General features: G+C 44.7%; 1 protein-coding gene across 1 annotated transcript in view; it reads left to right on the top strand.

Moving 5' to 3' along the window:
* The window catches only part of CSMD2 (CUB and Sushi multiple domains 2), a 512122-nt gene that overhangs the window by 409829 nt on the left and 76692 nt on the right, over positions 1 to 25601 (top strand). The window contains 12 exon segments of the mRNA XM_033157666.1: positions 760 to 873; positions 3658 to 3753; positions 5591 to 5794; positions 6876 to 7000; positions 11810 to 11906; positions 14548 to 14652; positions 16238 to 16333; positions 16336 to 16352; positions 17511 to 17580; positions 19457 to 19573; positions 22552 to 22761; positions 24072 to 24260. Coding sequence (XP_033013557.1) covers positions 760 to 873; positions 3658 to 3753; positions 5591 to 5794; positions 6876 to 7000; positions 11810 to 11906; positions 14548 to 14652; positions 16238 to 16333; positions 16336 to 16352; positions 17511 to 17580; positions 19457 to 19573; positions 22552 to 22761; positions 24072 to 24260 — 1440 coding nt within the window.

Here is a 25601-nt window from a genome sequence, read left to right as displayed (position 1 = left end):
AACTTGAGCCTCGGGGTTTTGAGTCAGAAAACTGCTGTTATGCTTTGAAAAAAAATAGATACGCATAAATAACCCAAAGCCCTCAGAAGGTAGTATTTTGAAAAGAAATAATAAAATGGACTGATGAGCTGCCTGTTATTTATTTCCCCCTCATTTTTAGAGGGGGTGGATTCTGCTAGATGTATTTACAATGAAAGCATTTGGGGGAGTTGATGGGACTAAACATTGACTGCCTTTTTCTGGACACAATCCAAGCAAGTGCTGTTTCTGTGCAGCTTCCATTCATTTCCAGTGGGGCTTCTGGGTCTGAATTTTGGGCATATTGCTGAGCACCCATAGCTCCTCCAATCCACAATCTGTGTTCTTACACATCAAGATTGATTTTAAATATTTATAATGTGCCCTTCATCTGTGTAGATATAAAAGGGCAGGGTTATACAATACATAATACAAACCAGCCATAAGGAAAAATATAAAATAATAAAGTCCCACATCAGTATGGACAGAGGTAGCTAAAACCACAAAGGGTTTTATCCAACTAAGGCTCCATCTGCACTATACATTCAAAGCAGTATCACATTAAATAGTTATGGCTTCCCCTAAAGAATCATTGTTAGTCATTGATTTTTTGTTGTGTTTCTACATACTTTGTGGTATGCCAATACCACTCTGTTGTGTCTCTGTGGCTTCATTGGAGTGGTGGTAAACTTCTAGTCTTTAATCTGCTCTTTAATTGCACCAAATGTGCTTCATTGACAGTGGTGTTTGGTCAGTTTGCCTTCTTCCAGACCGCTCTCCATGATATCATCGAAGTGCATGATGGACCCAACCAGCATTCTCGTCTCCTCAGCTCCCTCTCTGGTTCTCACACCGGTAAGAATATGTTCCCCCTCTCACCCGTCTCACTCTTGAAGACAGAAAGGCTCCCTAAGGTCCTAAGCTTGCTTGGGTCATACTGCCCAGGCATCGTTCCGTAGTGTGGAGAGAAAGCTGAGGGCCACAGCAACAGGGAGCCCTGAGGAGATGCCCTAACTAAGTGATTTTGACATACACAGCTGAATTCCAGTTGTTGGGGAATATGAGCGGGAGAGTGATATTGCCCTCCTGTCCTGCTGGTGTGCCTTTCAGAGCAGAATGCTTGACTGGATGGGCCTTTAGTCTGATCCAGCAGATCACTTGCTTTGTTCTTGTGAGGGAGTGGGTGAATTTGTTCAATTTTTATGTTGCTTCCCACTCAAACACCCTGAAGCAATTTACAACCAACGTATTTAAACCCCACACGCAATAAAAATCACATAAACATTAAAAACAGATTTAACGGTACAGTATCGTAATATCTTATCGGTGGCCTCCAGAAAAAGAAAAAGAACATCTTTGCCTGTTGCCGAAGCAATGATAAGAGGCTTGTTCATGCAGTGAACTGAGCGTAGGTACAAGCTGTCTCTACACATGTGCAAGTGTTTGTGTAAAGTGTACGCTTGTTGGTTTGCACTCTGTAAAGTGGGGTGGTGGTGGGAGGAAAAGGCAGCTGCTATAGACAAGGCCTGGTACATTCATGCCTAGCATAACTGAAATCTGGGCTACACTCCCCTGGGGGTAGGCATGGAAGACGTATATAGAAGCTTGACTTGTGGGAAAGCACTGAAATTAGTGGGGAGATGTGGGGCAGGGTGTATGGCCTATATAGCTTAGTGGGGAGTCAGGAGAAGGCCCATAACATACTTGTCCTGCAGTGGAGTGCTGTGAAGTTCCATGCTTGATGTTCAATGGACTGTAGAAAGAGCTGTGCTTCCAGCTGCATGAATGCTTCCAGCTGCATCATTTGTCCGGGAAATTGCATCTTTTGTGAGAATGGCTGAGCCCTGGAACCTTTGCAGAAGTAGTTGCTTTTGCAAAAGGCTCCCTTTATAGGCCTCCGTACTTAAAGTGCAGAGGTCAGAACAGCACAGCAATGGTGATCAGTGGTGTCGCAATGGGGGGGCAGTTCACCCTGGGTGCCATGTCGGGGGGGTGTGTGTGACAAGAAGGCACCCCATGGGGGCTCGTGGCGGTGGGAGCAGTCATTGCACTGCTGCAATCACATGTGGATGATCCTCCTTTCGCAGCTGCAGCCATGAGCAGAGGATCCCGGCGCTGCATGTGCATCGTCGCACACATGTGCTGTACGTAATGACGCTGCACATGCGCTGTACATAGTGGTTTGCTGCCGGCGCCACTCGAGCGCCGTATGGACAGCGGTGGGATCCCTCCATCGCTGCTACAGCCACATGTAGAGGATCCTCTGTTTGCAGCTGTAGAGGTGATGGAGGGATCCCGGCACCATCCATACAGTGCTGGAATGGCGCCACCGACATACCTCTATGTATAGCGCACATGCTCCCTACGTACCCTGGGTGTCACGGTGCCTTTGTTCACCCCTGATGGTGATGCAACATTGTGGCAGGATTAGAAGTGTGACCCCACTTCCAGTGGTTCATGAAGGTGCCCTACACCTGAGTAAACATGTGGCTATGGCACAACTTCCTAGTGTTTTGTTGATCATCCCCATCCTCGGCCTCTTGCCATATGGGAAGTAGCGTCCCACTGGTACCTAAATTGGAAGCCCAATAAGACACAGACCTTTATCCCTCGCAATACAGGAATGGGGATACATTGAAATCCTTTCTTTGCATTTTGGAATCTGTACATCCATGCGACAAAAGAATTACACAGGGACATGTCAGCTGTGGAGTGTGATCCCACCATATGGGGGCCAAACATTTCCATAGTTTATGACCCATAGGCTTGCAGCATGGAGAGACTTCCCTCATAGCTCACTCCCCCTCCCAGCCTGAGTATCAAGAGGGAGGGGAATCAAAACACTTGGAGCCATCCTCCACCTTGCTCCTCAGGTGCTCACCTCCAGTCTTCTTGCTGAGCTGGTTGAGAGCTCTGGGGCTGGGCCAGCATCTAAACAGTTGGCTACAGGCTTGGCAGGCCCCTGCCCCCTGACCACATCCAAGCTTCCAAGCAGAGGAGGAAGCACTCTGTGCAGAGAGCATTATCAGGAGGTCCTCCAACAATGCTTCTTTTCTGTCTGGAGCAGCATGGTCCTACAACATACCCATCCAGGTAGCTTTCCAGATGCCAAATCATCATCATATTTATATCCTGCCTTTTCTCCCTGACAAGGGAGTTAAGGCAGCTTTCAGATATAATAGATAGTTAATGCCAGTGCCGGATGTGGCCAGAAGCAAAAGTGGGTGGAGCAAAGACTTAAGATTTGACATGTTGCATAAGCTACTTCACACATACACACACACACACACACACACACACACACACACACACCCCTCTCTGTCCTCCATCTAGGCAAGCAAGGATACATTCCAGCCAAGCAAAAACACTCAATGAGGGTGCAAAACTAGGCCAGCAAGGAGTTTGGCTGGGGGGAGAGTGTGGCTTCAAGGGAGTCTGACTAGCAGGATAAAGAGGTTTGGAGGGGCCTCCTTTGGCCTCCAAGCCTGAGGTTCCTCTCTCCTGCCCCACAAAATTCAAATTCCCACCTTATTGGCATGATGCACCAGACCAATCCCGACTTCACTTAGGTGAGATTTGCACTTTGTTGTATTTTCTGTTGGAGTTGTTATTTTTGTTGTGTGCTTTGTCCTTCTCCAGGTGAATCTTTGCCTTTGGCCACCACCAACCAAATCCTCATCAAGTTCAGTGCCAAAGGTCAAGCCACAGCCAAAGGTTTCCATTTTGTCTACCAAGGTAGGCAGAGAGATCAATAACCAAACGGGAACGGAGGCACGTGTTGGGTGGTGTGGAAGCCATCGAGGGAGGATCACTCAGGAAAGAGTTATTTGGGAGGATCAAAGCCTAAATCTCACCGAGCAAAGAGGAGCATGGTTGTGCGATGTATTACAAGGAGCAGATTTAAATCCAGAACTAATCTGGGCTGAGTGCTCTAATGTTAATACATTTATGCCAGTCACTCCTGCTGTCCCCATCTCTCCTCAGGTGTGCCCAGATGAGAAGACCACTCACTTGTAATTGTTCTTCATCATTCCATCTAGTAGTGAGCTCAGCTTGTGAGTGTTAACAGAATTGTAGCTCAGACAAGGAGGGCAGGGAAATAGAGAAGGTTAACAGCATACTCAGGGGACCAAGTATGCTCAGTGGCCACAAAATGCTGAATGTTGAGTAGGATACAGGAAACCAGGTGTAGAGGAGGAAGTGAATGGAGCATCCTGGAAGAAAGGATATGACTGGCTGGAACCTTGAACAGGAACACTCCACATTGAAACATTCTGTTGCAGGTCTCACTTGTCTATTTTTTCTTTTGAAATGCCCACTCCCTTTCCACTAAAATATGTTCAAAGCTATATATATATATATAGCTACCCCTGACTAGTCACAAAATTCTACCTCGTTCTGAGCATAACCAAGAAACAGTAAGCCACCTCGAATCCCAGTTTGGAAGAAAAGCAGGGTATTCTATCTATGTATCTCCATATCCAGGTGGGACAGGAAAAGTCTACTGCCTGAAACCTGGAGAGCCTCTGCCAAGTCAGTGCAGGCCATACTGAGCTAGGTTGCTGTGTTTCAGCCATGGCTTCCCTCCACAGAGAACAGCAGGTTAGGTCCCCGGTTGTATGTGCCTCCGTGGAGAGGGTGGAGAGGAGACTGCTCTGTGTGCTTGCCTTCTGGCTTTGGTCTGGATACCTCTCTTACTGCGAGTCAAAACACTGCTTTTATATTCTTTTGACAATTTTACTCTAAGGGAAGGAAAAATAAATCTTTCCCTGTGGTGTTTTTCAAAGGCTTAATTGGGAGCCCGTAATTAATGACAATTCTGGTGTGCATGATTTATCCCAGTAGGGAAAGCATACAAAGTCATCAGATGTTCCTCCCTCAGGAGGGCTTCATAATTTTTGATAGCCCCTAGATATCCTGGGTAGCTCAGCTTAGTTGCAAGCTTGAGCCTCTGCAGGAAGGCTCGACCCTGATTTCTTTTGACGCTTTTTTGCACTAATCAGAGAACCTTTCAGTTGACTCTCGTACCTAATTACGGGGGAAGAGATTTTGATAGCAATTGTTAATGATTTAACCGAATCAAAGACGCTGATGAAGTCAAATAAAAATTGCTGCCTTCCCTCCAGAGAGTTAATTGCAGCCTCTCCTGGGCTGCACAATCGTTTCTGATTGCCTTTTGGAGAGGAATAGCAATAGGAGCAATCCCCACCCAGCATCTGACCTCTCTTAAGTCCACATCAAACACCTTTCCATTTGGACGCTGTCTGCTTTGAAAGCTAGTTCATGCTTCCTTTTGCTGGCCACACGCAGGAGTGGGTGGATGGCTTTAGCTGTATCAGTGTGGCATGTATGAGAAGTTTTCAACAGCTGAGGATTAACTCCAACAGCAAAGCAGAGAGTGAATTTATTGTGTCTGTCTAGTGTGTGTGTGTGGGGGGGGGGGTTGGATCAACCTGAGAAGCCACATTCATTGGGGGGGGGGGAAACCTTCCAGTATTATTGCTTTAAGGATTTGCTCATCTTGGGCATGTATTCTGCTCTGTAACTTTCTCCCCCTGTGTGTTTGTTGAAGCTGTCCCACGAACTAGCGCCACGCAGTGCAGCTCTGTGCCTGAACCCCGCTATGGGAGGCGGATAGGCAGTGATTTCTCCGTGGGGGCTGTGATCCGGTTTGAGTGCACTGCTGGTTATGCCCTCCAAGGATCCCACAGCATTGAGTGCCTGACAATGCCCGGAGCCCTTGCTCAGTGGAATTCCTCTGTGCCTACTTGTGTTGGTATGTACCTATAAAATCTGCAACAGCACTGAACCCGACTACAGATTTGTGATCTGTTCAGTTCCAAGATTCCTGGAGGGTCTTGGGCTTAAGCTAGGATTTGAGCTGGTGCTAGCACCAAGGGACAGCAGGCAGGGACTCCTGCTTTCATTAACCAGGCAAGGGAGCAAGGCTAGGCACACAATGCTGCTAACCTTTATGTGTAAGACTGAAGGGGAAGTTTGGCTGCTTACTCTTCTCTGGCATTTCCCCCACTGTTTCCGATGTGAATTCCATTCCTCCAAAAGCACCTCTCCTCTTGACAAGATGCCTTTCAGAAACCAATGATTCTGAAGGTTCAATTTCTTGTTGATCATATTGCCCCTGTCATTAGAACTGGCTTCTGGCCCATTTCCAAGTGCAATTCAAGATTCTGGTACAACCCTAAAAATGCTAACAGCCTTGGATAAATGTTACCTGAGGGTTGGCTTCCTCTCACAAATACCTATCCAGGCCTTAGAGCAATCTTCAAAGGCCCTTCTCCAATAGCTCATGCCAAATGAAGAGCAAAAGCTATATCTCGGGAGCACAGAATTTTCTTTGCATGCAGGAGGTCCCAAGTTTAACTCCCAGTATTTCCTGGTAAGACTGGGAGTGAGCTGTGCCTGAAACCTGGGTGAGCTGCTGCCAGTAAGTCTAGACAAGATTGAGCAAGATTGACCAATTTTATTACTTAGGATAAGACAGCTTAATTGTTCAACGGAAGGATGCACAGCTCAGTGCTATGCATGCAATAGGCCTAGGTTCTATTGTAAAAATTCTGGTGTTGCTTTAAGCTTTGTTGTATGGATGTTATCTGCAGCTGCAGGCACCACACTGCATTAGATTTTATGGTTTTATGGTCTAATTATTTTTTAAATCTTTTTTGTAAGTGTCCCAGAGAACCATATTGTTGGGTTGCATATGAATGTTATGAATAAATCTTAGGACTTAGGGGAAAGTGAAGCAGATAACAGTGTTGATAGAGAGTAGTAGCAGCCTGCTAGCAATGAGGAAGCCTCATGTGGAATAGACCTGTAGCAGCCTCTCTTCTATGTTTCAGTGCCCTGCGGTGGAAACTTAACTGAGCGAAAAGGCACCATTTTGTCCCCTGGATTCCCTGAGCCCTACTTGAACAGCCTCAACTGTGTATGGAAAATAACCGTCCCTGAAGGAGCAGGAATACAGGTAAAACATTAGAGGAATGCCCTATTTGGTAAGCTCAGTTAAAGGACTTGTACAGCAGTCCCAGTCCAAATATCCCAAGAGCAATAAAAACTCCCTCCTGATGTAGCCAGATATGTCAGGATACTATCTGGGACCAGGAGCCAAGAACTTCTGAGGCCTGCATGTAATGAGCTCCACTGACTGCTTGCCCACTTCCAGGTGCAATGCAAAAGGTGGTCTGCAATGCAGGAAAAAACCCAGTGGTGCATAGGGGAAGGGGGTAAGTTATGCAAGGGTAAATCTTTGCACTAATATAATGAGAGACTTTGCTCTTGGACAAAGTACAGCTGCTTACCTTTAATGGTCTGAACAGCAACGGGCCCAGGTACCTGGAGTGACATTTGGGGGTAGTGTGCATTCTCCAGCCCAGGGTCTCTGGAGTCAGTTGCTGAAGATGCTGGGGCCAGAGTTAAGGTGTGAATCTGAGCACAGGTGAGGGCAAGGAGCAAACTGCAGAAGGCAGAAGATGCTGGCTGTGCTCTGCTCCACAGTTAGAGGCAGCAATGTTTGTGAATACCTCTTGCTGAAGCTGCAGGAGAAGAAAATGATCTCATGCTCAGGTCCTGCTTGCCAGTTTCCCACAGGTATGTGGTTGGACACTGTGAAGAACAGATGCTGAACTAGATGGGCCTTATCTTGGCAAGGAAAAGTCAGAAGGCCAGTATCTTTATGCTAGGCCTGGCCAACACAGAAGTCCATTTTGCCAGCTGTCAAATTTGGCACATGAGGCTGGTACTGGTATCTGGCCTATGGAGCTCAGCAGAAGAATGAATCAGTCCACCCTCCTGATTGAAGCTATCCAAGGCCCTGTCTTACCTACTTACTGCCTGCTTCCACTATGAGCCTTGGGACTCCACTACATTAGTTATGACACTGTGACACCAGATAGCACTGTGGAGTTCTGTCTTTCATCAACTTGATTTCCCCCTTTGAGGTTTACAACGCATTTTCTGAAACGCTTTTCTGATGTGTCTAGATCCGTAGAACTGCACAGGATGGATCCAAGCTACGTAACTTTTCACATTTGTTTCAGTGGGACCTAGATGCAACTAATTTAACCTAGATCCAGTGTATTATGATGCTGGCTATACTTGTTTGCAATATTCTTAATAATAAAAAATTTATTATTATTATTATATTATTATTATTATTATTATTATTATTATTATTATTTATTGCTTTATTTATAGCAACTGCTCTGTTTTGGTAGGCAGGGAAAGGGAGGCAGAGGAACAATTAGTGCCAGCAAGTGAACCTATTTACAACTTCCAAACTAGCAACTGGCATGTCTTCTGTGGGTGCTACAGCTAATTAACAGATCGGTTTTGTTCTGGGTTTGTCCCCCCCCCCCCGCTATGTTTAATTTTGCCCTGGATATCCTGTGACTTGTTTGCATTGTTATCCGTATTTCCCACAGGCATTGCAAAGGGGGGAGGGGGTGGGGAATACTCACTTTAGCAGAGCAAAACTGTTGGAACAGTTGAGGTGGAGTTGCAAAGCGTTTGGCACTTGCCATTTCAAAAGGTGATAATTCATTCATTAATTTAAGCAGGGAGGGAAAGAAAATGAGGAGAAGAGAGAGCACTATCCACTAATGAAGCACTTCTTTTTCTTTGCACCTTTTATTTGAAACGCAGTGGAGAATTTTGAGATTCTCCTCAGCGAAGCTGCTAATGGATTTTTTGAATATATGCAAAAAGAAAAGCAGGGCTGGATTAAGACCTTAGAGGCCCTAAAACTTAGAAGATTGTTGTGCCCCATAATTAAAATTCTAATTTTAAAAAAAACACAATAATAAATGGAAAAAATAAACTTTGGTTTTCGAAAATGAAACAAACCTATAGTAAGATGGAATATAATGTCTATTTTTTTTGTAAAGTCCACTTTATTTATATTTGGAATTTTTTTTCTCCTACCTTTTCTAATTGCAAAGTATCTTGATCAGATCCTCAAAACTAATCTATGCAACATGTCTGCCTTCTATACTTAGGAGAGATAAGGCACCTGGCCTGCCCTTGTTGCCTAGTAGTTCTGTTGGGATTTTTCAACTGAGAAATGGAACATTTAGCTGAGCAATTTGTGGCAATTAATGTTAAAAATCTGCCAATGGAAAATTTCTGTGGTGCCCCCCCCCTTCCCTTGATGCCCTAAGCACCTGCTTTATTTCGCTTAATGGTTAATCCACACCTGGGGGGAAGTGAGACATTTAAGCAAAACATGACTTTATTCATAAAATAGAACTCTCTTCCCACTTTCTGCAGTACCCACTGCAGCTATTTTCAGGTTTTCTCCTGGAGAAAACCTACTAGTGTTTTTCAGAAGCTTATTAAGGGTTCCTAATGAGCAGATCAGTCGTGACGGAAACGCTCTCCTAAAGACAGCTCGATCACTGCTGCTGATCTCCTCTGCCATGTGCAACCAAAGGGGAATGTTGAATGTGCTCTTGGAAACAGTTCACAGAGAGCAGTGGTGAGGCTTAGCAGTTCTGGCCAGCCAGTCTTCTGTGTGAACTGAGTGTGGACTCTTGAATATGCCCAACTAATCAATTTCTTCTGTGCAGGGTTCCTTCAGCTGTCTAGTTGAAGTGCTCCTCAGAGGTAGAAAGTACGAATGCCGCCACAATCACCAAACCCTCTTATAGCAAAGTCAATCGCTTTGGAAGCTAAATGGGGCCACCCCAGAATGCAGCTGTTGCTTCTGCATATTTGGGGACCCCCCTAGCTAGGAAGAAATACAGAAGTTGGAACGCTGAAAGGGAAAGGATTTGTTGCTTTTAAACAACTCACTTGATAACTTTACGAGATGTTTATGGCAGCTGAACCTATAGAGATATTGGGCGGGGGGAATAGTCTGCAGAAACTAGAATCCAGCTCGACTGCATGAGCCTTGTCAGGCTGAGAGCAACTGACAGCCAGAATGTCTGAGTTTCACTCGCTTATAGACTAGGCAGTCAAGAGGCGGCCATGGCAGAAGTTTATAAAATTATGCATGGCATGGGGAAAGTGGGTAGAGAAAAATCCTTCCACCCCCCTCTCATAACCCTAGAACCCATGGACTACCAAAGAAGCTGAATGTTGGAAGATTCAGAAGAGATAAAAGAAAGTCCTTCTTGGCACAGCACATGGTTAAACTAGGGGAATTCATTCCCCACAGGAGGCAGTGAGGGCCACCAACCTCTCCCTTCCCGTATACCGGTATAAAATGTCTGGTTTAGGGCTGGCAGACCTCCAGTGCCATCAAATGCAGAGGGCGTTCTGTGCTTTGAATGGGTCCTGGTTTGGAGACTCACAGAGCGTGCAGCCAGTGTCTAGGACGAGGGCCCAGCTCCATCGGTGCCCTCCCTTTAGACAGCTTTTAACCCCTGTTTTGTACCGCAGGTGTAGGTTAAGTGGTGACAAAACAAGAGGAGGCATTGGAGATGAAAGCGTTCTGGTAGCACAACAGAGGCAGTGTCAGGCCAGTGAGGATTTTATGTAATCATCCTGCTCACTAGCACTTCTGGTATGAATTATTCATCCCAAGGCAGCTCTTCCCTGGGTGAATTAATTTAGATCCCTGGCAGAAAATACAGGCTGATCCTTCGTGAAATCCTGCACATGAGCGTCAAATTAGAAGCTTACAATGTTTGTGCCCCTTCCAGTGTGGGGAGGGGAGCTTTGGGGGGTCAGACGGGAGAGTGAGAGGGAAACCCCCTAAGTCTTGTTTCTGAAATGCATGAAATTATTATTAGGGGGATAATTATGCAGATGCTGGATTTGGCTGGAGCAATTGGTAAAGACTCAGTGGAGGTCATTAGCATTTCAGTGAGATGGATTCTAAAGGTTTTCCTGTTTTTTTGCTTTTGCTTTAAAGTCCCCGCAAAGTTGTTATTCAGGATAAGCAAGCGAGAATGTCAGAGATAATGGTTTATGATCACTCTTGTGGACACACACCTTTTCCCTCCGTGGCATTTGGCAGAAGAGGGGGAATTTTGCACAGCTGTAGCATGGATCAAGCACTTCCCTAGAGAATGTCTAGGAAAGGCTGAGAGAGACCAAGTCAGGGCTGGTGTAGACTATCCTCAGAATCAAGTGGTGAAAAACTAACCTGGATTTGTACCACTCAAGGCTCCTAGGGGAGCATGTCTAGGATCCTGTTCTCACAGTAGCCAACCAGATGCATACAGGAAGCATGCAAGTGTTTCAGGGAACCCGGAGGTGTCTTGGGCATTTAACAGGGTTTCCTCAAACAGAACATCACTAACTACAGATGAGCTTCCCTGGAAAAGAAAAAAACACCACTGGCAACTGCAGGGGCCTGCTTAACAGCATGCTGCCAGCTTTGGTGTGGCAACAGGGGAGCCCAGTTGACCACATGCTAATCAAGTCTGTGCCCTAGAATGTATACTTTCCAGTAAAGAATGTATACTTTCTGTGCTCAACAGTAATGCTTTTCAGTGCACTTCAGAGTGCCCATTGGGATCCTGACAGCTCAACATTGAACGGATTCTCTGTAGGCCAGTGATGGCCACACTTGGCTCTCCAGCTGTTTTGGGACTACAACTCCCATCATCCCTAGCTAACAGGACCAGTGGTCAGGGATGATGGGAATTGTAGTCCCAAAACAGCTTGAGGGCCAAATTTCGCCATCACTGCTGTAGGCAGAAAAGTATGCCAATGGCTACCTCAAATGTTTTGTTTCTTTTTACAGAATTAAATTTGGTTTACAATTAAAAGGCAATCCATATCATAATTTTTCAGTTCTTTTCTTTTCTCCCTCCCCTCTTCCCAGATTCAAGTGATCAGTTTTGTGACAGAACAGAACTGGGATTCCCTAGAAGTCTTTGACGGTGGGGATAACACAGTCACCATGCTGGGCAGCTTCTCAGGTGAGTTCTGAAGCGGTCACAGAATGGGCCACAGCAGCCTTCACCAACCTGGTGCCTTTCTGATGTGTTGGACTACAACTCCCATCTTGACTGCAGTCCACAACATCTAGAGGGCATCAGGTTGGGGAATTCTGGCCTTTGCAGCTCCATTGTCGACCATTCACTGGGCTCAGTCTTCCAGGCTTGCCACCTCCAAAGTAATGAAAGAACAACCAAGGACAGACAAGAGGGACAGAAAGATTCTGCTGCACAAATCTGAGCTGATCCCCAAAAAGGGCTTTTCCCTTTGCAAAAAAGCTGCAAAACTTTGAGCTCATCCTAAAAAAACCCCCAGGGTTTTCCCTTTGCAAAAAGCTGCAAAACTTTGAGCTGATCCTCAAAAAAAGGCTTTTAGAGAAGGAAAACCAGAAAAATGTTTTTTTTTCTTGTTTCCTCCTCTAAAAATGAGGTGTGCCCTATGGTCCGGTGTGCCCTATGGAGCGAAAAATATGGTAATGACAATAGTACAGGGCAGCACTTGCATAGACAAAGCAGAGGACAGGTTGGACACTCTTACCCCCATGCACAGCCTCCCCACTGCCACATACACAAACAAATTCCTCCCTCCCATGCTTTGCATGTTAGAAGCAAGCACAAACCTGCCAACACAAACTAGCTGGCATCCTGTGGTCTGGTTTAGGCTTGGAGCAGTGCCAACATTTCCAAATTAATACCCCTTATTTTGAAGGGGTCGATTGTGCTAATATTTGGGCCCTCTTCCCCATCTTGTTCCCCTACCCCTGACTTTCTGTGAATGACGTTACTTGTGTGAAGGACAGTGTCATGTTCACTTAGGAGCAGGGTCATGCTTTTTGCCCTACTTCCAACATCACATCTACCACCTTCAACAATAGTGTGTTGTTTGTACTGGTTGTGGGAAACTCTTACTTGAACATAAAGCAAGCTTCCTCAGCCTCGGCCCTCCAGATGTTTTGGCCTACAGCTCCCATGATCCCCTAGCTAGCAGGACCAGTGGTCAGGGATGATGGAAATTGCAGTCTCAAAACATCTGGAGGGCCGAGGTTGAGGAAGCCTGACATAAAGGCACCACACGATCAGGACACCTGTACAGCTGGGTGTCCCAGTTGTGTGGGGCAATTTCACATGATCAAGAGTTTGTGCCTTGAGTTGTTTTGCAGGCATCCATTGTGCAGTACATGGTTCTTGGAGGAAGCAGGTGTGGTGTTGGAGGTAGGGCTTAAAGCATTGTGTGTCCTGTATGTGAGTAATGCATGAATGGTGCTTATGTGGAGTAAGAAACTGAGTGGGCAGTGGAATTTTTCAAAACAGGAAAGTGCATCAAAGAAGCAAAGCTGAGAGTGAATCCGTTTGCATTCCTAAACCACAGTTGGAGTCTCTTGCCAAAGCTTTCTGAGCCATTTTTCCACAGAGTTGCATCCATTCCCCTCCAGAGCTGCCTTTGTTCCTTCATTTCAAGACCCCAAGCTGTTATTCAGCTAGCAAAGAGGGGAGAACAGTGCCATGAGGGGTCCTCTGGACTCCTGTTCCCCCCTCCCTTTAACTTCTCATCTCCAAATCCTTTTCTCTATCTGTTAGTCCAAACGGATAATGCTTTCTGTGATGAGAAATGTGTCTCTGCACTTTGAAAACTACATTTCTGAGTATCCCTCTGCTGGCCTCTGTGGAGCTTGATCAAAATGAACCATGCTGCCAAAGTTAAAGGCTGCCTTCTCAGACAAACAGGTGCAATCTCTGATGTGTTCTCAGATAACAGCCAGGCTTTGGCCTACAGTTCTCCAAGGACCAATGGGAAGGAAGGGGGTGTGCAGAGGCCGCACCTAAGTCTGATTCATTCTTCATCCTTTTAATACAGATCTATTATGGGGACATCTGCTGGTTGTGTGAAATGATCGTTTTTACTGGCTAAGTAATGAGCTGATGAAGGTGGCTAACCTTCAGGATGCTCACACCTTTATAATTGTGTGTGCACATTAGGGATGTTGGAGGAATTTGGTTCAGTTCACTTTTTAAGGTGAGCCTACCTAATTGCACTTCCCAAACAAACACAAATTGTAATGTAGCTAGCCCTCAAAATTCGCACTTCTCTGAATTTAACAATGCAGTTCTCCAAACAAACTGTGGTACAAAAAGACGTGTGTGTGTGTGTGAGTGAGTGAGTGAAGTGTGGCTGGAAATGCAAGTATTAGTGAAAACAAAATACAAATGCCTTATATTAGGGGAAGTTGGTTGCAAAACTGTATTGGACAAAATTGCAAGTCTATTAAGAGAATGTCGGATTGCAAATTGGTGCAGAATTGTGGCAAACTGAAGCTAAGATTGGAAATAATGAGAAACTGAGAGAAACCAAAATTGACAGATTTGTCTGTTCCTAATGCACAAAAGACCTGGAGACCGCTCTACAGCCTGCCTGCCTCCTGTGCTAGATGGGACCCTACCACCACTGCCAAATCCCCTCTTCTAGTCTTACTTTCCAAGGTTTAGGGGTGGCTGGAAGGGGGTGGAGGGAGGACACCTCCCAAGATATGGTGAGTGGCTCTGGAAATGGTCCGTATCCTCTCCAATGTTTCTGAAGCACCTTGGTAACATCTCTGCCTCCTGTGTGCATGTGTTTCTCCCCTAGGAACCACAGTCCCTGCACTGCTGAATAGCACATCCAACCAACTCTATTTGCATTTCTACTCCGACATCAGTGTCTCTGCTGCAGGATTTCACCTTGAGTACAAAAGTAAGGATTCTTCTCGATGGTGCTGTTCCAAGTTGTCCAGGTTGTAGCTTCTGCTGCGAGAGCAATTACTCTCAGGGTTGTGTGCACTTTGTCACAGTGATCATGCAAGTACAGGATCGAGAAAGGTTATATGATGTGGGAATTTAATATAATTTTAAACTTCAGTGTCTAATAGTAAAATATAGCCAAGCTTCCAGATCTCATGACTGAAGAAAGGGCTGGGGGATATGCAGGTGGTAACTGGGGGAATTCTCAGAAACAGAGAAGAGCATTGGGTGGAAACTAGAATGGTCATTGCATAAGAGTAGTCTATTTCAAGCACTGAGCCTTCATTGATGTGCTACCAAAATGAACATTTTTTTAAAAGGAAATAAAGTAGCCTTCATAAATAAAATGGAAAGGTAGGCCAGTAGCCAAGATGAAGAGCATGATGAAAATGCTAGCAGCCTTCCCCCAAATGATGATATCCAAGTTCTAATATTTCTGAATTAAAAGTGGGGGCATTCTTCTTTGATTCCTGCTATGGTTTATTTCTGAGGTGCTCCAGGCAGGAATGAGAGATGCTGCTGTCTAGCTGGAGATGGTAGGGAGTGCATTTATGCACATGAAACATGCTTATTTATGTGTTTTAAGGCATGCATAAACCGCCCTTGATCCAAAGAGAAGCAAGAAAATGGATTTCAGAGTGGGTCGGCATGAAAATTTAAGATTCCGAAAACATAACACAAACCAGCAACACACATGCAAGTGGTGCAAAAAATCACCTAGTCCAGACAGCACAACTCTGAGGCTTGAAGCTCTTGCCAGTTCCCTGGTGCTGCACCATTGATCACAGAGGGCGTTAAGTCCTGCAACTCAGCTGCTACCTTCACAGCCAAACGTCTGGCTGAGAACAGCAGAGCAGCTGGACTGGGTCTGCTGCGCCCGTCATAGTGGCTGAAAAGTAAGTGCCATTGCCAACCGCTGGAGGGAGTCCCATGGGAGAGGTCACTTTCAGAAATGAGAGCAGCGTTCTGTTACTTTTCATTCACCAAACGAGATCAACAGCAGACATGATACTACAGAATGTGTACAGGCTTAGTACATCTGGCAGTGCTTTAAAATTGGAGGGCCACTTCACTTAAATGGTGTGTGATGTTCTTTTTAGGGCCCAAACTGGACACAACACTATCACGTCAATGAAGTTAGTGTGTCTAGTTTGTAAACTGTAATAGCTGCTGCAGGGTCCTGCGTGAAATTTCCCACAGGCATCTGGCTTGGCTGCTGTGAGAACAGGATGCTGGACTAGGTGGGCCGCTGGCCTGATCAAGCTGCCAGTTCTTAGGTTCTTAGGAGCAGCACCACTCTAGACTTAGGATTAATCAGCTGTGTGCCAGTAGGGATGGAGGAGAAATTTGGCATTTAGTGCAGGACCTATCAAATGTGCACTTCTCAAACCAATGCATGAAGCAAAGCACAGTTTCTTCAGTGGCAGCTAGGTCTCTGTTGTCAGGTTGTTGTGATTTGGGGGCATTCTTGCATGTGTGTGCGTGCACACACACCACCCCTAGCCACCCCCATTCACCTCTTCTTGCTTTTCTTGCAGCTGTAGGCCTCTCCAGTGCCCAGAACCCATGTCCCCAGCAGGGTTTGAAGATCGGGGAGCGATACTTGGTGAATGATGTTGTCTCCTTTCAGTGTGAGCAGGCTACGCACTCCCGGTACGAGTGTACTGAGTCTGTGAAGCGTTTGACTTTGCAGTGAAACTGTGGATATGTGAATTGCCCATGTGTGAGTTGAACGGGCTGATTGAAAGAGATACACAGGGATCTGTGATGTGACCGAATCAGGGGGAAACAGGATGGTTGAGGCATTGAACATTGCACATTCTTATGTGAAATGACCTCACTTTGGTGGGAATGTTATAAAGCATGAGTGTCCTGGGCTGTAGTAGCAGCTTGATTAAATAAATATTCCAATCTAATGTTCCATTAGATGCTCTGATGTACCTCTTGAGATTAAGACAATATATTTCACTCAAACATTATGTACTCTAACTATGGGCAGAGTTTTATATGCCAGATCATGGGAAAGTACCCATAAACACTGGGTGGATTTGATGTAGTTGGGCACATCTGGAAACAGCCGAATATAATGAATTATAATGAAATTAGCAGTGTTCCACAAAGATCGTGAAATCTATAGTTGAGTCAATGAATAGATGGGTTTAAGTAACACAATACTTTCAGAAGGCTTCATGCCTACAGGAGCAGTGACGGCACCAACCTGGATGGCTTTAAAAGATGATTAGACCAATTCATGGATGGCAAGGTTATCAATGGCTACTAGCCGCAATGGTTATGTTCCACATCCACTAACGGAGGCAACATGCTCAGGTCCTGTTTGCACTTGGTTCCTGTTTGAGGGCTACCCACAGGCATCTGGCTGGCTGTTGTGAGAACGGGAAGCTGGACTAGATGGGCCTTTGGGTTGATCCAGCAGGTGGTTCTTATGTTCTTATGTGATAGATTATATGACACAGATTAGGAAAGTGCAGATTAATCTGACAACTTTTTTTTTGAGAAAGAAATCAATCTGGATTATTTAACCATCCTTTTAGCTGTCTAATGTATTCATGTTTATATATTGTTTTGGTCTTTAATGTGGTTTTGTACAATTTATAAATATGTGATTTCTTTTTTAAAAAAACCTTCATGTAAATTAACTTATTTTAGGATTCAAGTCTTTGTATATATCTTTTTTGTTTCGGTAGTGCAAAATATAAACTTGCTTTGGTACTCTCACTTCTCATTAGGACTTTTTTTTCAGTTCTTCCTCTATCCCACTGCCTCATAGTCTGCTTTCCTTCCTTGATTCAGGGACATTCTCACATTTCCTGCATGCCAGGGACTGTCCGGCGCTGGAACTACCCTCCTCCACTTTGCATCGGTAGGAAAAGCCCACCATGACATTTATTTTAAGACCGTGACATCCTAGAGGGACACCCTTGTAGCCTCCTCACTATTTACTATTTGTTTTTATTTCATTTAAAGGGAGCTTGGTGATGTCCTGGCTGCTTAAGGAATCCCTTGGGGGAACCTGAACTGATAAGCTGTTCTGTTTGTTGATTCTGTTATAGTGTTGGGGGACCTCTGGCCCTTTGATCCAATTAGGCTCACCAGGCCTCCCTGTTTTGGCCAAGCCACACACACTGCTCTATGCCTGACATCATATATCACAGGTCTGGGCTGAAATATCATTTGCAGGCACCGCCAATCAGCTGATGGACACCTGCAAAGCCTTTTCCAGAGCACTTCACAGGCTGAATGCAGGATTTCCTCCCAATGTAAATAGCAGCTTCAGAGGAATGGTTTTCTCAGGACCACTGGGGAGAATAAAGGGTTATAAGCTCTCTTTTTCCCCATTCAACCTTCCCTTTCAGCACAGCTGCACTGGGGTGCAGAAGGAGCAGAGTTTTAACCCAAAGGCCTTATAACTAGGTTCCCATTTGCAAAACCACAATGTAAGAGGGTCCGATGGTCTGCGAAGAATATTGCAAACTAGAATATTGGTCTGCAATGTAATTGAGTTAGGCGATTCGGCTTTATAACAGCTGAAATCAGAAGCCCATTTTCCCACGAGGATTTGTCTTTCATTGCTCCTTTTGAAAATCAGGATGCTTAATTTGGTGCATAAATATGCATTTGAATCTCAATCTGTTAGCTGCAGATCCCGAATGAGAAATTGCCTTTGACAGCTACACACACGAAAGCGCACACCAGTTCATAGTAGAGAAACTAGATTGGAGATTTTTCAAATATATATATTTTTTTATGGCACACTTAGAAAGGCAGACGTGACCAAGCTTTGGTGAAATGTTCACGAGTCCCTACAAGCTCAACTGGCTGTTTCTTCTTCTTCTTTAATCCAGATGTTATCCTTTTTTAATAATTGAGGAGGAGTTCCATTTAAGTAGACATCAAGAGGGTGGGGAGTTAGAGACTAGCAAAGTCAGCAGAAAAAAAATACATATAATGAGCCATTAAATGGAGGGAAATCTGTGTTGTCAGTGTCAGCATAGATTAGAAGCACAGGCCTCCATGTTCTATTTTAGACTGCGCAAGGGGGGGGGACCCAAGAGGATTTGCGGAGACTTTCATAGGTGAATGAATATAGAGGAATTAGGAACAGAGAGAGCCCTGGATTTAGTTTTGGGAGATGAAAACTGGACTCTGTGGTTCAGGTGAGAAGGGTTATGGTGGTGGAGCTAAATCTCCCAAAATTACCCACCTCCAAAAAAGGGGTAGTGGAATTGGGAGGGTAGGGGCGTTATGCCATATATTCTCTCAGAGGGCTGGATTTTACAGTAGTCTGAAGTAAGATGAGGAAGAAAATAATTTGAAATGGAGATGTTGGGGATTGATCCTGAGACATTCTTCATACAAAGCACGTGTTCCACTGCTGAGCTGTGATCCCTTTCCCTGTGTCCTCGGGATAAATGGCAAACAATATTGCAATAGGTTTCTTTTTAACTGGCAGCCTTGTGCCTGGTTTGCTGGGGATTCCAAGAAACTAAATAGTGTAGTTTTGGAATTTGGGGTTAAAATCAGTGCTGTTTTAAAAGGTTCAGTCTGCCATCTTGATGCCACATGGCATCCAGTTGTACCCAAAAATAGACGAAAACCTGCTCCTTGATCTCAGGAACCATCATGCAAAATTATGTTACAATGTCTTAAGATGTGTCCAAGGGTTTTGCAAACAGATAAACAGCTTTCCAAAAAGCAGAGATTTGTTCCTGGCCATCTTCTTCTTGCTTATCTAACAGCTCAGTGTGGTGGGACCATGGAAGAGATGGAAGGTGTAATTCTGAGTCCCGGCTTCCCAGGAAACTATCCTAGCAACAGCGACTGTACGTGGAGGATATCCCTTCCGGTGGGGTTTGGTAAGAGAGTGCCCTGTGCTGTTCCCATCTCATCAAAAGCCTAATGAATAAACCTATTTGCACTTACTGTTGTTAGGCTGACCTCAGGTTGAACAAGTTTAGGTCTTGTCTACATAGGGCTTATCCAAGCTGACCTTTTTCCACCACTCTCTCCAGGCACAGGTCCCTGCTTAAAAGCACCATGACTGAGGTTTTTGTTTGGGGGGGGGGTGTTGCCCCAGAACTTTCCCTTTGAAAATCTGCTTTTTAGCACTCAATCAGAGCAAATGTCTATGGGGTTTTCATGGGAAAAACTCTGGAGCAAAATAAGGTGCTCAGACATGGAGCTTTCAAACACAGGCCATGCCTGGGAAAAGCAGAAGAAAGTAGTGGAGATAAGCCATAGTTGGAAGTAGTAGAATGGGTTGTACCACTTAAGCCAGCAGGTGGGGGTGCAATTTTAATGCTCATCCCTTTATATAAAAACCCTGTACAGCAACCACGTCATTACAAATGAATAAATTAATATTAGAAGAAATCATATAGTCATGGAGACATCATTCTAACCATTCTAACCCAGCCTGCCCTATCTTAATCTACTAATTTCTTACGCAGGGGAAGCACCAGAAATGGAATTTTCCACCTGCAGTTTGACATGTGCAGTCCATTATATACACCTCAGGACTCCTCTACCGTCTTTCTTCTGCATTAATGTAGAACTTGATGGCTTAAATCCACCTTTGCAGACTGGTTTCCCCCGATGTTTTGGACCTGCAGCTCCCATCAGCCTCAGCCAGCATGTGCTTGCTGATAGGCACTGTAGTCCATAAAACATCTGGGGAAATCAGGTTGATGAAGGCTGCTTTAACACACACACCCTTACTCCCTTCCTTGAGGGTTTTCTTTTAAAATGTAGTGGCTGTTATGCACTATAATTTACCATGTCAAGATCTCTGAAGCTAGAGAAAATCAAATCTGCTCTAAGGGCAGGGCATGCCTTTGTCCCATATAAACCAACTTTTAGAAACGAAACAAAAAAACTCATGATCAGTTAGCCAAACTTGGCTAAACTTAACCATTTTTAATGAATGCTGTATGTTGGTTATGTGTCTGTTCACTTATTTATTTTATTCTTAGGATTTTGTGCCTGTCTTTACTGTAAGGTCCCAGGGGCAGGTTGCAAGGAACCATGGTACAATTTTAAATCAAATAAACCAATAGTTAATACAACACCAAAACTACAATTAAAAGAAAGAAAATAAAGGTAGTGTTCTACGCATATATATCAGCCTGTCAAAATGCCAGGGTAAAGAGTGCACATGTTGTAATAGGAGTGGGTAGTGACAAATTGTGGTAAAAATAAGAACATTTTGGTTGGATGCAAAAAGTTCTTATAATTAGCTATCTATAATGTGAGCACCAAAGGGGATTGTGCATCCCTGGACCCAACCCCAAATGCTGAGGGATAGGAAGCAGGGAAAAGAATATGGAAGTTCAAGTAAGGTCTAGTGCAGTGTTGGCCAAACTTGGGTCTCCAGCTGTTTTGGGACGACAATTCCCACCATCAGTGACCACTGGTCCTGTTAGCTAGGGATGATGGGAGTTGTAGTCCAAAAAACAGCTGGAGACCCCAAGTTTGGCCAACACTGGTCAAGTGGGCTTCCCTCAATGACAGACTGCCAGACATGAGGGAGAGCAATCATCAAGAGACAGCCTCTCCAGAAACATCTGGTTCCCAGGATCCAGATGTTATGTTCTCTGGACAGTGCTTCCCTTCACTCTTTAAGCCATAAACCTTTTGGACTTGTGCCTATATTTTTTAAACTGTGCTTCTGTTATGCTCATCAAATTTGCAGATGGCACCAAACTGGGAGGGGTAGCTTATGCCGCAGAAGACAGAATCAGGTTTCAAAATGACTTGAGCAGATCAGAGAACTGGGCACAAGCTAACAAATGATTTCAATAGGGACAAATGTAAGGTTCTGCACTTAGGCAGAGAACCAGCTGCACAATATGAGGATGGGGACAACCTGGCTTGCCACTAGTACATGTGAAAAGATCTAGGGGTCCTTGGTGGACCACAAGCTTAACATGAGTCAACAGTGTGATGCAGCAGCAAAACAGCTAATGCTATTCTAGGCTGCATCAACAGAAGTATAGTGTCTCGTTCAAGGGAAGTAATAGCACCACTCTATTCTACCTTGGTCAGACCACACTTGGAATACTGTGTCCCATTCTGGGCACCACAATTTAAGAAAGGATATTGACAAGTTGGAATGTGTGCAGAGGAGGGCAACCAATATGACCAAGGGTCTGGAAACCAAACCTTATGAGGAACTGTTGAAGGAGCTGGGTATGTTTTGGGGATTACAGCCAAATTCTATACAGTTTTGTTGAGCCTGGGGATAGTTGAGGAATTTGATCTTTGCAAATCTTTCCGAAGTGAGCTGATCTAAACGGCACTTCCCATACTAACAAGCAGATCTGGATATAGCTATCTGTTGAATTTTTGTTACTTTTCTGAATGTCACGACACAGTCCTCATTTCAAAAAAGCAGTGTTTTTCAACCACTGTTCCGCGGCCCACTAGTGTGCCGCGAGATGTTGCCTGGTGTGCCGTGGGAAAAATTGAAAAATTACTTTATATATAGTCAATATAGGCACAGAGTTAATTTTTTTAACATTTTCTAATGGTGGTGTGCCTCGTGATTTTTTTCATGAAACAAGTGTGCCTTTGCCCAAAAAAGGTTGAAAAACACTGCAAAAAAGTATTGAAATACATTAAAAATGTTTATTGGGGCACTTGAAAATAAGTATTTAAATGTGAATTTTTACGCATGTTTAAAAAACAACCATTGCAAATTAATGTGGAAATGGTCTTAAAGTTGGGCACATGTGAACATGAGAGTGGCCTGCACTCCTAGTTGAGCCACAGTCCACTTTCTGGCTGGGCCCCTGGGATATACCTCCTTCCCCCACTCTTTCCCCTTGTCATACAGGTGCCCACCTCCAATTTTTGAACTTTTCCACCGAGCCTAACCATGACTTCGTTGAAATCCGTAATGGGCCGTATGACACCAGCAACATCATCAGCCGGTTTAGTGGGACTGACCTCCCAGGCTCCCTCCTTTCCACATCCCATGAAACCACCATGTATTTCCACAGCGACCACTCACAGAACAAGCCTGGCTTTAAGGTAGAATACCAAGGTAAGGAGGAGGGAGCCGATGAAGCTGTGGATGATGCAGCCAGATTGCCCTTGAGGCTCGTGGAAAGAGTGCTGAATGCGAGAGCCAATTCTCTAATTTTGAAGTCATATCTCAAGGCTTTAATCCAAGCAACTATAAAAGGGTTACACAGTAGCCTTGCTTAATCCTAATAGCCAGGGCCTGTTCACCCTGCCGACACAGACAAGTTAATTCACAATGTGTTGTCCTGGAGGGCTTCTGCACTCTGCCTGGGGTTTCAACCTGACCTGAATTTCTTAGATGCTTGGAGACCTCATAATTATTGCATCAGAGGAATACTCTGTCCCAGTGGTCTTTTGTCCAGGCTTTTTCCTGCCGCTCTTATTCTGGTTCTAATTAGAAGCACAGAAAGCTTTGGTGTCTGTCTACAAGTTATTAGAATTGTTGTTGCTCCTTTCTAAAGAGCCACTACCCCAAACAGAAGCACCCACCCCACCCACCCACCCACCCACCCCACCCACCCAAAAGATTGCAAACTAAATTTTTGACGCTGGGAGAGAAAGTGTGGGAGTAGAGAAGAAGGGGGGAAGATAATAAGGGGGAGATATATGTGAGCCTATGCAGTTATATGTCCTAAAGCACAGATTTGATTGGGAGTGAGACCAGGGGATTTAAACCAAAGAGAAAAGATTGGTCTTGAAAAGGGACTTTTCAAACCTAAGATCTTCCAGGATGAGTTGAGTTTGTAATAAGTGGATCTTCCACTGAACCAGCTATTCACCCAGGGCTATGTCAACTGATGTCCCCCATCCAAGCTCAGCCAGAGATATGCTGGTGTAAGTCCTCCATCCCACTCAGTTGAGGCAAGTCTCCAATAAAGGGCATTCTGGGGGAGTGCCAGGGGTGGGATGGGACAGTGGGGTGAGGAGGGCATTCAGAGGGTACATGTTACCATGGATGCCTTACTGTCTTCAGTTACAGGTGGGTAGCCGTGTTGGTCTGCCATAGTCAAAACAAAATCGAAATTTCTTTCTAGTAGCACCTTAGAGACCAACTGAGTTTGTTCCTGGTATGAGCTTTCGTGTGCATGCACACTTCTTCAGATACACTCAACAGTTCACTGCATTATTAGCAAGGTTTCTTCTAGTGATATTAGTGAACTACAGAGCCATTGTAAGGGGAAGGTGGTCCTTCAGCATCCCGGACACCAGAGACCCTGCGAAATAGAATGTGTGTCCAAGAGTTGCTTGTGCCCCAGATGCCTGTTATGAAGCCATGCTAATAAATGCTTAACTTAAAATATGGTGCCTCTTGTCTCATTTGATTTCCAGCTTATGAGCTACAGGAATGTCCTGACCCTGAGCCCTTTGCCAATGGCATTGTGAGAGGAGCCGGTTACAGTGTGGGCCAGTCCATCTCCTTTGAATGTCTCCCCGGCTATCAGCTCATTGGCCACCCAGTATTAACCTGTCAACATGGAACCAATAGGAACTGGGACCACCCATTGCCCAGGTGTGAAGGTATGGCTTTATTGAGTCACTTCCTGAAAAGGAAGCACACTAAGTAGGATAATAGAAACATAACCACCCCACCCACCACTCCCACTCCCCCTCTTCCTTCCTGTATTTCTTTTTCTTCTTCTTCTTCCTAATTGTTTAAACCAATTCATAAACCAAGAACTCATACATTGACCACTAATATTGAAACATATGTTGTAGATATTTTTCCACATTCCTTATGCTATTTTTGTGATACACATAATATGACATGAGAAAACTTGGTATACTTATTGGTATAACATTATTCTTGTTTATAAAACCCACACATTTTTTTTTTTAAAAAAAGGAAATTTCTTGAGTGGGCAAAAGGGAAGAAGGATATGTCTCTCCCCTTCCAAACACAATTGCCAGCAACGTTTTATCTCAGTATTTGACTACAAGGAGATCCTTGTTGGATCAAGCCAGAGGACCATCTAGCCCAACACCCAATCCTCACACTGGCTAACTAGATGCCTATGGGAAGCCCAGAAGCAGGACACAAAATATAGCCATCCTGACTATGAGACTTCTGGTGTTCAAAGTGTGGGGAAACTGGTTGGTTTAAACTCTGGTTTGTAGAAACAAGCTAGGTCATACCATGGTTTATGATCCCATCTCCTGTTACAAACCAGAGTTTCAACTAACCAGAGTTTCACCCCATTTGAACAAAACCAGAAATGCTGGTTATCTTAAAACAGGAAATGGATCCTTCCAATCTTCTTCTTGTTGCCACACTGTGGAGGCAAGAGGAACAGAGAAAACACAAGTGTAAGGCTTGCTTCTGCTCATACATGTATCATTAAACTATGGTTTAGCATCAAAATTTGACCCTACCATTAGGCAGAGTCAGGTGGCAGATGCTGGGAGGGGGGCAGTAGTTGGTAAAGTATTAGAGGGTGAAATTTTGTGTTCCCTTGTTCCCCTAAGCTAGTCTACTGCTTTCAAGTGTGGTAGATTCAACAGCCATCCCAATTGGCTTCTCTACATGACATGGAGGGGGCACCATCTTGATCTTGCCCTCAGGCAGCAAAATGCCTTGAGCTGACTTCGTTTCACATTACATCTGAAACAAGTCATTATATTTTCCCCTGAGATATAACTGCTGGACCCTTCCCCTCTCCCCTATGAAGGCAGCCTTTCCTTCCTGATCTCTCTCCTTTCTTCTCCTTTTGGACACCTCCAGCTCTATTAGGATGATTAGAGTGGAGTTTTATTGTTCTAAGTGAGCTTTTGCCGTTTCACATTCAATCAGCCATCAAAGTCTGAGCAGAACTAGGAGCCAATCAGCTGTATAAATAAGGTGGAAGGAACGGGGCTTTGATC

The sequence above is a fragment of the Lacerta agilis genome, chromosome 8 (genome assembly GCF_009819535.1).
Source record: "Lacerta agilis isolate rLacAgi1 chromosome 8, rLacAgi1.pri, whole genome shotgun sequence".
In the NCBI taxonomy this organism is placed as follows: Eukaryota; Metazoa; Chordata; class Lepidosauria; order Squamata; family Lacertidae; genus Lacerta; species Lacerta agilis.
The sequence above is the reverse complement of the archived record's forward strand: the minus strand, read 5'-3'. Positions and strand labels throughout refer to the sequence as shown.